The 13389-nt window shown below is 42.0% G+C and overlaps 1 protein-coding gene across 4 annotated transcripts in view; it reads right to left on the bottom strand.

The window, feature by feature from the left end:
• Positions 1–835: 835 nt before the first annotated feature.
• The window catches only part of N4BP2 (NEDD4 binding protein 2), a 78900-nt gene continuing 66346 nt past the window's right edge, over positions 836–13389 (bottom strand). For 2 of the 4 annotated variants that reach the window (XM_074951520.1, XM_074951521.1), the window contains exons 15-17: positions 10768–10936; positions 8620–8743; positions 836–4386 (exon numbers count right to left, since the gene is read on the bottom strand). In XM_074951520.1, the coding sequence (XP_074807621.1) occupies positions 4341–4386; positions 8620–8743; positions 10768–10936 (339 nt within the window). In that variant the 3' untranslated portion in view covers positions 836–4340. Of the gene's footprint in view, positions 4387–8619; positions 8744–9431; positions 9797–10767; positions 10937–13389 lie in introns of those variants that run through there. The other 2 variants (XR_012639350.1, XM_074951522.1) reach the window with 2 other exon arrangements.

Below are 13389 nucleotides of genomic sequence, written 5' to 3' on the forward strand. Positions count from 1 at the left end.
GAGGGTGTTAAGCCCGGGTTCTTCCGGGGGCATTTTCGTCCAAGGACCTTTGCCCCCTGTGCTCTTGGTACCAGTCCGCACCGGTCTTCCGTGGCTTTCTTAGTTTCCCCAAAACACACCGGTTTCAGGTTTGCGAGACTGTTGTTTTTCAACTCACTGGCCTTCGCAATCTTACTGGTTTTGCAACCCCTTCGGTTCTGTCTGGCTCAGTTCTCCCTTTCTCACAGCTGGCTGGGGTTTGAGATACAGGCTTCTGGCTGTTTGGCAGCAGAGAGCTTGTTTGTGAACGCTGGCCTTGAGCTACAGTTTCGTTCCTTATCTTTGGGCCTTGCTGGATCGCTGAGTTAACCTATTCCTTTCTCCCTTCAGCCTCTTGTAACCTACAAAGGAATCTTCCATTCCACACTCACACCTTCAACCCTTCCCAAGATACTTCCCAATGCATATAAAGGCGTTAGCAATATACAATGCTGGTGCTTACCCAGGGGACCCCATGCGGGAGGGGGCATTTTATTGTGACACTCTCTCTAGTTCACCTGTGCAAAACACAGAAGGATCTAGTATTATTTGGCTTCCTTTCAGCTACTGAAAAAAACAAAGGAATACTGAACCAATTACCTAATTTTCAGAGATGCTGAGCACTCACTTTCCATTCACATCACTGAAAATTAGACCATGAATCTGTTACTTTGTATCCCAGAAGATTGTTTCTTTCTTGAAGTCAAGACAAGCTTTCTTACAAAACTCCACAACTACATTTTATTTTATTTCAAACGTTGACAATGTTAGTCTTTGAAGGAAAGACTGAAGATCATGTTTGTGGTAAAATTCCTTTATTAATCTAGATTTCATTTGCAAATTCATTTTGACATAAGAAACCCTAACTGCAAATTACAAAACTGTATTCCAGTAAAAATGAGCATGATAGTTAACAGTAAATGTACAACTTTATACAAATAAAATTCTTTTTTTCATATTCTAATTTAAAAAATAGAAGTGTATATCCTCTATTATACAGGTCCTAATAACTTTTACAACTGATAGCTGCAACCCTGTACTTTTATTATGTGCACTTTCATGGGTATCAGTCATTTAATTCTCATCAGAGCTTGCTCATTAGTTGAGATAGCAAGATCTTTTTCTTTTTAAAGAAAAATAACCTTGCTGCCACAGAACTGTGAAAAGTCAAAGTACTCTTCTTTTTCAGTGTGTTCTACTCCATCCTCTCTTCAATTCTGTGAAGAGGGCTAATTACCATTCTTGAAACGTGAATTACGTTTAAAGATAGAAGCACTAGTCATGTAAATTCTATGTCTAATGCACCTCAGCACATTTACAACAACATTGGTTTAATAATACCAACACTGGGATTATTCTCTTATCCACACATGTTCTGCACATGTTTGATGAACACGTTGGATGTCAAGGTGGTTCAATTCCATCTCTTCACAGTAAAACTGAATTAGAATACATGTTCTGTAGGGCATGCAATGAATATCACTTATATACAATGTATGGATTATTAAAATGGTCTCCTTACTAGCTAGTATGGGGCATCTATAAAACTGTAAGAATGAGGACTCCTGAATTACAAAGGTTTCCAACTTCTTAACCTCAAAAATGTACCACTATGACTGTGTTTAAGATGCCCTAAGTCTAGAAAAATATTTAAAGTTTAAAAGAAATTGAACCACAAACTATAAAAGAAAAACAAAAGCATTTGTAAAAAGGACCATCAAAGTATTTTTAAAAGTATTTTACTATTATTACTTATTAGTAATAGTAATTAATAGTAATAGTATTATTACTATTTATATAATCCCTGGAAATCTGAAAGATAATCTTTAATTTTTTTTAAACAAATCTGTTCCTTTACAGAATCATGTTTCTTTCATTGCATGTGCATGTACTGGTCTGTTACTGAGGATTGCTCATGAATACTAAGCTGCTGACATTAACTTTTCTTTAGGAAAAAGTTTTGAAGCATTTTTTTAATTTAACAAATTGAGTGAACTTTATGAACAAGTACTTTTAAAAGAAAGGAGTCATGGCCTACTAACCTCTACAGTGTCCTGTTAAATAAAAGGAAAAGAAGAAACTGGTGCACACTTATTTTAACAGTCTATGTTCTTTCAGAGTGCTGGTGGTAATACTTTAAGGTTTGAAATTTTCATAGTAAAAATTATGTCACTGGTTTCTTCTTAAAAGGACACCGTAAAGGCTGGAAGTCCCAAAAATTTTACCTACTTCAAAATATTGTAAAATACAGTTATTTAAAACAGTTCTTCCCATTATAAAATAAATTATTGGGCTCCTAAAACAAAGGCTATAAAATGAAAAAAAGTTTCAATGTTTCTTCTGGACAACTAGGCAAATAATCCAAGATAGAGAGGAGGTTTTTTGTATATCCACCACTCCTCTTCCACTCTGGTTTTCTCCTCCTTTTTAGGTCACTATTCAGCAAAGCAGAATACTTAAGTCCCATTGCTTTAATGAGACTTAAGCACATGTTTAAAATGCATTGCTTAATTGGTACCTTAGGGTTTGATCATACACCACTGAAATCAATGGAAGTTTGGCCATTGATTTCCATGGAGAAGGATCTATTTATCTTAGGGTATGACACTACTGCCTATTACCACATTCAGGCCACTAGTGCACAGTCCAGAAGCATAAAAAGAACTCTGCTCTTAAGGACTTGAAGAGCCGGGTTCCTTTATATTTGAACACTTTGCCTACAGGAACAGGACAGAGAGCTAAAGTGGAGAGACAAACAGTGTACATAAGTACCCACAAACCAAAAGACAGTTATTACAGACTATGTCTACACTGCAGCTGGGAGGCATGATTCCTAGCATGGGTAGACAGACTCATGCTAGCTCAGCTCAAGCTAGCATGCTAAACATAACAGCCTGGACACTGCGGCACTGGAGGCATCCCAGGCTAGCTGAATACAAGCCTGCCTGACCCGCAAGGCCTCAATGGCACATACAAATGGGGTGGTGCGTGTAAATCCTAATATTTGTGTGCATACAACTGTGTGTGAGCACAAAGGGTACTGTTTTGAAATCCCCCCTCCCCAAAATTTACTGACATAATAACTTAAGAATATGAAAAATACCTCACATTCACCTAACAACATTATTTCCAGTACATAACTCAATTGTTATGAAAATGTTTCATAGCAAAGCTTTAAAAACTATTATATTAAAGGAAACTTATGCCTCTCAATTTTCAAGGCTGTTACATACTATAATAAAAGTATATTTTAAGATGTTCCATTTTGTTCTTAAAATAAACACTCTGTTTACTGAAAAATATCTTCTAAGTATGGGGGGAGGCAGGGGCAAAAGCATTATAAGCACATTTTCTGGATCCTGAAGAACCGCTAATGTCAAAGGAATTCTTCCTCTAATCTGATCTTTCCAGTTGAGCAATTACCACTATACTACTATAATCTGTTTTCCTACTAGAAAATGTGCTTGAAATGCCATGCAGTTAAAACATAATATTTACTACTGGGTACCAATTTTTCTACTTATTTATTTATTTTATTATACACAGATAAAATGTAGGCAGAGATGAGACTATGGGGTTATGTTTTTCTCCTTAAAGAATTAAGGTGCATTAATAAAATTCCCTAACAGACTTTAGGTCCCAATCTAGACTCCTTATAACACACAACTCCTATTGACTTCAAGAAGAGTTGTGTATGAATAAGGACAGCAGAACTGGCCCATATTTTCAAGAAACCACCACTTAAAGATCATGGGTCAGATTTTCAAAAAGAGCCTTTGAGTGTTAGGCACCCACCTGCCTTGGGTTTAAAATTTCCATGAGGGTTGGATACCTCGCTCCTTTGAAAATCTCAACTCAAAATTCTAAAACACACAATAACTATCTTTAAACAAGTTAATTTTTACTGTGTATATTTTAAAATTACAAAATCCACAACTATTAAAATGTATTGGGCCAGAGATAATCTTAGGCTCTGTCTGCACTGAGAAGGAAGCAGTGTTTGAAAATGGGACCCTAATTTCTCTTTAAATCCTCATCTATTGTTCAGCAGTATTGTAGGTCTATACTTCTCACATTGTTTAGCAGTACTGTAGGTCTGTACTTCCCATATTGTAATCTCTGTAAAAGGGTCTTCCCTTTGGAGTTACGAAAAAATACACTTCACTCTTACCATTTTGTTGGAAACACATGCTGACAAAACTAACTGCTATAAAATAAGTTGAAAAAATTTCTAATAAAATACTGTTTTTAAAGTACATTAAGTTATAATTACTGACAATGTTTAAAATTTCTAGTTTCACACCCCCCTTCTTCACATCCTTTTACTTCAGCATGACTTTCAGACAGCCTGGTTTTATTTCTGTGAACCTGTTAAACAAGAAGAAATTAAGATTCAAAATTTATATTATGCCAGCACCATATTTCCTAGTCCTAGAAAGTGAATAAGGTTGTCATCCAGGAGTAGAGTGACAAGATTTCCAAACTGAAGAAATCAGGACATCCTCTATATAGAGAGTGGAAGGTTTTACATGGGATGGTTTTGGTATGGTAAGAGAGCTGTGAACTGGAACGGGAGAGAGAAAAAAGATTGCCCAGTCCTCCTCCTTATATCTACTATGCTTTTATCTTTCCCACTCTCCCCTAGTCTTCTGAAGAAAAGTAAATGTGGTACTCATCTTCAGAAAGAGAAAGAAGAGGATTCCAGTAACTGCCATCCTGTAAATCTAACTTCAACTCCTAATAGGATAATGAAACCAACATTAAGGGTGGGAAAAAGAAAGATCATACAATATTGATGGTAGGATTTTCAGAAGTGTGTAGTGTTGACCAAACTCCGCGGCATGAATTTATAAAGTACAAATTTTGGCAGACAAACTTGGATTGATTTTAGACATTGTCATTTATCAGAGAGAGGTGTCTAGGGTGGCACTGCAGAGTTGATGTTAAACTGATTGTACTTCATCCTTTTTAGAGATCATCATTAATGAAGGTGTTTAACGAACTTTACAGATTATACAGAACTGGAGGATTGTTAGGACAAAGAAATAAAAAGGGACCTAAAGAGATCAGAAACACGGTCATAAAATAAAAAATTAGATTAATTTTAGTAAAAAGCAAGGTAGTACACCTAAGGAAAAATAAGACAAACAGATTTTCAATAAGAGGGAAAAACTTGGAAAGAAGTACTAAGAAGAGAGATTTCAGAGTAACAGCCGTGTTAGTCTGTATTCGCAAAAAGAAAAGGAGGACTTGTGGCACCTTAGAGACTAACCAATTTATTTGAGCATGAGCTTTCGTGAGCTACAGCTCACTTCATCGGATGCATACTGTGGAAATTGCAGAAGACATTATATACACAGACACCATGAAACAATACCTCCTCCCACCCCACTCTCCTCCTGTTACCAGCAGGAGAGTGGGGTGGGAGGAGGTATTGTTTCATGGTGTCTGTGTATATAATGTCTTCTGCAATTTCCACAGTATGCATCCGATGAAGTGAGCTGTAGCTCACGAAAGCTCATGCTCAAATAAATTGGTTAGTCTCTAAGGTGCCACAAGTCCTCCTTTTCTTTTTAAGAAGAGAGATTTTTGGAGTGAGAATAGAAGATGAATCAGAGCTGCACTTCTAGTGTGATATGGCAACAAAACAGGCCAATACAATTTTGGGCAAGATATGCAGATGCATCACTTCATAGAGCAAGGACACAATGATCCTTCTTCAGATAGCTATGATATGATTGTACCTTGAATATTGCACTGGTATGGGCACCTCATAAATAGAAACAGTAACAAACTGGAGGGAGTTCAGAGGTTTGGAGGGATTGATTTATGAGGAATATATTTGAAGATATAGTAGAAGGGAGAGGAATTTATTTATAGCTCAATGGTGTAAACAAACGAGGTGTAATGGGATGAAATTAAGAAATGGAAAATTGTAGGCTGAATATCAAGAAAAAATGCTCATAGGCTACAGAATTATTTGAAATGCTACATGCTTCATTGCATGTACAGCTAAGTCTTGTCTACACTGTGCATTCTCAGAGCTTGTCCAGTTGGTGATCTGGCACTGATGTAATGCTCCATTGGGAGCTACCAGTAGTAGGAGCACTAGAGGATTGGGTGCAAGCTTTTTAACCACCTTGCAAACAGATCACAAAGTTAAAGACAAGGTGGTAAAAATCCTGCACCCTCTCAATGTGAGTGCTCCTCTATCACCTCGGTGCAGACATCTCTAATGACTGGTCAAAGAACTAAACAAAGCACAACAGGGAATAATACTGCCCTGTCAATTTGCTGGATGAACGAATAGGTATTTTCTCTATCTTATTTCTCTGATTCAATGATAGTTTAAGAGTATTCTGGGAAAAAAAAGTTTATAGATTTTAAAAGTATGGGTAAGCATATGAAATGTTTGGCATGCGTGTATACATTCTTAATACAAATCTTAATTTTAATATGTTTCTAAGTATTTGCTTCCCTTCATAGACTGATAATACTGATTGGAAATGGGTAATAGGGACAAACTGGGAAATATCTGTATTTTTTACGAATACGTGCAGGCTTCTGTGTGGTTGATTATGATGGGTTACTTGCAATGAGTTAACAATAGCAAAGATAACGATATCAAAGATAAAACCGCCTCAGGAACACACCTTCAAAGCAGCCAAGATAACAATGGCTGAGCCATTAATAGAGAAGAAACTACCAGTCTGGTTCCATCCAGGTTAGAATGGTTTACTCTTCAGAAGCCTAAACCTTGGATCAAAGGAGATCTAAAACCTCAAGATCCTAGAAAAAAGGAGGAGGGGTTGGGTGATCTGAGAAAGGCTCCCGGTGTGTGTCAGTGAAAAGCTCACAGGCAAGCAAACTCACACAGAGGGAGGGAGGTAAAAACTGCAGAAGTGCAGTCTGCTTCTCCCAACTCAAGAGACAGAATCATCTGGGCTGAGGGGAAAACTTTAAAAGGTCTAAGTAATATCCACATGTATAGGCCTCATTATTTTTACCCTTTGCACCATATGCTTTGTATTGTTTGGGAATGAATACATTGTTTTGAAGATGCTGGTTCTGTGCCACTCCAAATGCAAATGTGAGCTGTCACAGACTCCAAAAGGGAAACTCTTACAGATGCCAGTTGAACTTGCGTTGTTAACTTGGCTGGGGACTGGGGCTGCAGCCCAGACATCCAGCCTAAGAGTGGATGGACTATGGAGTTCCTCCCAGGGTAAGATGCAGGAAGCCAGGCTTATCACCTGAGGGATGTACTTGTGAGGGACTAAAAGGGGTCTTTGGTGTAATTTGGCGTAACCTTGACAGTAACTCAATTATGTACACAAAAACAAACTCATCTAATTACCTTCCAAAGTAAATGTGGACAGAAGAAAACTGTATCGAACTTCCCTTATGGGACAGTTTTATGTCATGAAATTTTATCTCCACTGGAGCTATTATAGGGTTGCCAACTTTCTGATTGCAGAAAACCAAACACCCTTGCCCTGCCCCCTGCCCTGAGACCCCGCCTTTCCCGATGCCCTGCCCCCATTCACTCCATCCTCCCTCTCCCCATCGCTCGTGCTCTCCCACACTTGCTCATTCACTCATTTTCACTGGGCTGGGGCAGGGGTGCAGGAGGGGTTGAGGGCTCTCGCTGGGGGTGTGGGCTCTGGGGTGGCACCGGGAATGAGAGTTTGGGGTGCAGGAGTCTCCGGGCTTGGAGATGGGGCCAAGGGGTTCGGAGTATGGGAGAGGGTTCCGGCTGGGGCAGGGGGATGGAGAGTAGGAGGGGGTATGGGCTCTGGGCTGGGAGTGTAGGCTCCGAGGTAGGGCCAGAAATTAGGGGTTCAGGGTGTGGGAGGGGGCTCCGGGCTGGGGCAGGGGATTGGGGTGCAGGGGGTGAAGGCTCCAGCTTGGGGTGCAGGCTCTGGGATAGGGCCAGGAATGAGGGGTTTGGGATGCAGGAAGGGGCTCTGGGGTGGGGCCAAGTGCGGGAGGGGATCAGGCTCTGGGAGGGAGTTTGGATGTTGCAGAGGGCTCAGGGCTGGGGCAGGAGGTTGGGGTGTGGGAGGGGGTACAGGCTCTGGGAAACAGTTTGGGAGAGGAAGGGAGCTCAGGGTTAGGGTGCGGAGGGAGTTTGGGGTGCAGGCTCCGGGCACTGCTTGGTGCAGGAGACTCCCGTTAGCGGCAGGCATATCCCTCTGGCTCCTAGGCACGGTGACAGCCAGGGGGTTCTGGTGCCATGGTTCCCGGCCAATGGGAGCTGTAGGGGCAGCACTCAGGGCGGGTGCAGTGTGCAGAGCCCCCTGACTGCCCCTGCGCCTATGATCCGGAGGGACATGCCGGCCACTTCCGGAAACCACAAAGAGCTGGCTGCTGCAGCCGACCAGACTTTTAGCAGCCTGGTCTGCAGTGCTGATCGGAGTCACCAGGCTCCCTTTTTGACTGGGCGTTCCAGTCAAAAACCGGATGCCTGGCAACCTTAACTATTAGGATAGTTGATCTGCCTTAATTATTTTACAAATTGTATAGTTTTCTAAAACACATTTCAGTGTTTAGTTAGCTGAATGTTGTTTCAAAATATCAGTAACAGAAATCTAAGCTCACCTGAAGTTGTGGCTTGTGAGGTATTTAGTGGCTGCTGGTTTGATACGAGCAACTCCTCCCTGGCTATGGTTTCCTCTTCCCGTGATCACACACAGATATGGTTTACCACCAGTCTGCTTGTACTCTGTTACAGGAGGAATTGTAACGGTTAAAATGTTCTCTCTGAAAAGACTCAGCATTTAACAGAACTTTCTTATCCATACATCTGAAAATTTTCACCACAGTGATTTATAATTCTGTTTTCCTACATTAGCTTTAACTGTTATGTATGCATCATTACCATCCATTTTTCCTCTGGCATAAGAAGTAAATTCAATTTGCCTTTAGAGTTTAAGAAAAATGTCTGAATGAACTGTTCAAATCTGGACTATATCTTGAAACCTACACATTGTGCTCTGTCACTGAAACCTCATGATTTTATAGCAATATCATTCATTATTCATGTCAGACTTGTACGTGGAATTTACAGCCAGTTAGAACATAAGATAGTTAAAAGAGCACAGTAAAAAACAGATCTTTTAGTACAGAACATGTTTACAAGAACAAACTCATCATGAACATGAAGCAAAATTCTTAAGTCTAAACAAATCGTATCAGCTTTGCACGAGGAAATTTTTTAACTGAAATAATTTTCACAAGACACACACAGATAGGACAAGACAGAAACATGAAACTGTACATTAATTTTTAACCTCTGAATCAAAGTCAGACTAGCAAGGTAGTAATTTCTCAAACATTGGAGCAGGTTCTTGGGAACATCCTAAGGATCAATAAAGCATTTCAATACATCAGTATGGGCTCTAACTTGGGCTTTTCTCTAGGGCTTCGCTAGTAGTCACAAATCTTCTGCCTCTAGAAAAGGTGCCAGTAATCTACTATTACTATATCCTCTGGATGGGGACTACTGGGGGAGGGGAAGGAAGAGTTGAATTAATCTGGATTTTATAACTAAATATTTGGAGGTGCTAACTTTCTTTCTTTCTTTCTTTCTTTCTTTCTTTCTTTCTTTCTTTCATTTATTTTTTAAACTGAAGGGAACACTTACAGATTGGCGCTTTGTGTAGGAGCTATCCTAATCTTGCTCTCTCCCCTTTATCTACTTCTTTTTCGTATTATCTGTGATCTTTGACAACTTTCAAAGCACCTAGAGTCTAGGATAGGTCTCTTTTTATGTAAACTGAAACAAATAAATAAATATTTCAGAGTTAGGCGGCTACTGAGCAAGGACGACTCTACCAGCATTCCAGAGCTGCTGACAATAAGTATTGAGCTGAGGGAAATTAAAACTCTATGGATTAATGGGAAAATATACAGTATGTTAGTAAGCAGGGGTTCAGATTTATAGCAGTGGTCACCAAGTGGTAGATTGCGATCAACTGGTCGATCCTGGAGCCTCTGACAGTCGATCGTGATCTCCAGCCGCTAAAAGTCCGGCAGCATAGTGGGGCTAAGGCAGGCTCCCTGCCTGCCCTGGCTCCATGCCACTCCCAGAAGTGGCCAGCAAATCCCTGCGGCCCCTTGGGGTGGGGAGGTATGCCACGGGTCTCCGCGCACTGCTCCTGCCTGCAAGCACCGTCCCCGCAGCTCCCATAGTCCAGGAACGGGGAACTGTGGCCAATGGGAGCTGCAGGGGCAGTGCCTGCAGGGAGGGCCAGCACCCGGAGCCATGTGCCCCCTGCTAGGGGCTGCAGGAGCAAGCTGACCACTTCCAGGAGCGGCGTGGGGCAGTGGCAGGCAGGGAGTCTGCCTTAGCCCCACTGCACCGCTGCCCAGGAACTGTCCAGTGGGAGCCTGCACCCCTCCCACACCCCAACCCCCAGCCTTGAGCCCCCTCCCGGAGTTTGCACCCCGCACCCCCTCCTGCACCCCAACCTCCTGCCCCAGGCTCAGCCCGGAGCCCCCCTCCCACACTCCAAACCCCTTGGCCCCAGCCTAAAGCCCTCACCCCCTCCTGCACCCCAACCCCCTGACCCAGCCTGGTAAAAGTGAGTGAGGGTGGGGGAGAGAAAGCGACGGAGGGAGTGTGGATGGAGTGACATTCATACCCCTTATATTTCCCTGTTTATAAAATGTATTCTTTCTACTTTGGCCTCCTGAGCGTAGTGTCAAAAAGAGAACTGTGTGTGTGGATTATTAGTTTATTCCTACCGTGGCTTTTCTCCTGTAGTACTCTGGACAAGTGATTAATGGCTTCATCTACATGAAGACCATGCAGATCCAAAACATTCTCAGGCAGCAGGGATGCATTTACTTTCTCAAAGATTTGCACAGCAGCATCATGGTTTGCTTCTTTCATCTTCTGCTCATGAAGGCGACCCTTTATTCATAAACACATCAACTGTTAAATTTTAAGACTTAATCTAAGCTCCATACTGGTTAGCAGGATTCAAGATGACAGCACAAGCAGGGTGTTTTTAAATTTCATTGCATCGAACTGTGAACTATAATCACAACTGAAATTCTGCAAGTGTGTCACTAAAATCTATTTAGAGGGAGTCATGTGCTGATTTAATCAAACTTGTTCATGGGACACTGGTCAAAGCTGGCACAGAGAAGAGATCAGAATGCAAGACAGACAAGAAAACGAAGGAAAGCCAGAGAGAAAGAAATAAACAGTATAAGATGTCTAAATGAACACTAACATAAATCCCATTCACTGTTGAATTTTAACTTGTTAGTTAATATTCTATCTTAACAATGGTATTGTACTCTTTGAAAATATTAGATGTACTCTTTGAATATTAGATGTACTCAAAGATTGTACTCTTTGAAAATATTAGAAAATATTACATTCATTAAATCAGAAGTCTCAAACAATTGGCCCACAGGCCAGAACAAGCCTCTCAAATACTTTAAATCTAGTCTGAGTCTACAGAATGTATTCATTCAGATCAGACTAGCCATGCAGTTGTGAACATTTCCTCTATAGCTGCCAAATCTCCTGGTTTACTTTATGGAAAATCTTCCATGATGGAGGCAGCACCTCTATCAGGGGAATAGTGCAGCCTGCTAAGGAGAAGAGGGTGAAGAGACAAAGAACAAGCACTGGAACTGTCAATACAGCAGGGAGCAGCTGAACAGAAACAATCTTTAAAAAAAATTAGAAAGATGTTTTAAATAAAAAGAGGTTTGCAAAGGACATATTAAACTACAGACCCAAGTGCAGACTTACAAACATGTATTACCTATGCAGTGATTTCTGCAATGAGTAGCCTGAGCTATGAGAGTCTATCATGGACCAGGAATCTGGAACAACCCCAAACTAAGAGCCCAATCCCATAGACCAGGGGCAGGCAAACCTTGTGGCCTGAGGGCCACATCAGGCTTCAAAAATTGTATGAAGGGCCGGTTAGGGGAGGCTATGCCTCCCCAAACAGCCAGGTGTGGCCCAGCCCCCGACCCCTATCCGACCCCCCCTCCTTCTCGCTGCCTGATGGCCCCCCTGGGACTCCTGCCCCATCCACCACCCCCTGCTCCCTGTCCCCTGACCGCTCCCGGAACCCTTGCCCCTGACTGCTCCCCACTGCCCCATCCAACCCCTCCTCTCATTCTTGATTGCCCTCCCGGGACCCCTGCCTCCATTCAACCCCCCTATTTCCTGCCCTCTGACCGCCCCGACCCCTATCCACATCCCTGGCCCCTGACCACCCCCTTGAACTCTCCTGCCCTCTATCCAACCCCCCTCCTCCCTGCCCAGAGCACCGATGGCTGGCGGTGCTACAGCCGCACCGCCACACAGCACAGAGCACCGGGTCAGGCTGAGCTCTGCAGCTGCGCTGCCCCAGGAGCTCACAGCCCCACCGCCCAGAGCATTACACCGGCGGTGCTGTGAGCTGAGGCTGCGGGGGAGGGGAAATAGCAGAGGAGGGGCCCAGGGCGAGCCTCCCGGGCTAGGGGCTCAGGGGCCGGGCAGGAGGATCCTGTGGGCCAGATATGGCCCACGGCCGTAGTTTGCCCACCTCTGCCATAGACACTTACTACTCACTAAGCAATACAGCTGGTATCGTGTCTGCAATATTGGGCTCTTGGTTTACAGTTGTCCCGCATTTCTGATTCATGATATCTTGAGTATTTCCTGTAACTGCTATAAATGTACTTCTGTTTTGTTAGTGCAATAACTTCATCTAAAACCCTCAGATACCACCACTATAGGAGTGTAGCACCAAAGAGTGACCTTGAAGGTCTGTAGGTACAGTTTTAGGAACTGTGGAAATACTCTTAGGATATTGGCCTGATGGTGCAATAAGCAGAAGAAGACATTGCAGGTGACATTTTATCTTAAAGTTTCTCTAGTGGCTGACAAGTATTAGTGGCAGATTCAGAGATACCAGCCCTGCAATCCTCACTTGCAGGGGGCTGCAAGCACAGGCAAACACCAGTAACATTCAAGTCTCAAACTCAGGCTCACAAACAAAATCTAGTTTTTACAATTTTTGCCTCAAATTGAAAGTACAAAGAAAAAATTAAACACAAGAGGCAAGTATTTCACAAGAGTGAAGGTAACAGTTAGCTTTTCCCTAAAAGCCCTATAATAAATTATTTATTTTGCAAATTTCACTTATAATTTGTGTCCATGATGAAGAGGCAGGATAGTAGTTGAAATTATATTTCTGTCCAATAATCATGCAGAAACCACTATTTAGAATCTTCCTGAACAAGCCATAACAATATCTAGATTAGAAATATAACAAAGCCACTTTGTTAAAGAATCAGAATCAAAAAAGAATCAGATACTAAATATTTTAATAAAATTTCTCAACTCACCAATAT

The sequence above is a fragment of the Natator depressus genome, chromosome 4 (assembly GCF_965152275.1).
Source record: "Natator depressus isolate rNatDep1 chromosome 4, rNatDep2.hap1, whole genome shotgun sequence".
NCBI classification, from domain to species: Eukaryota; Metazoa; Chordata; order Testudines; family Cheloniidae; genus Natator; species Natator depressus.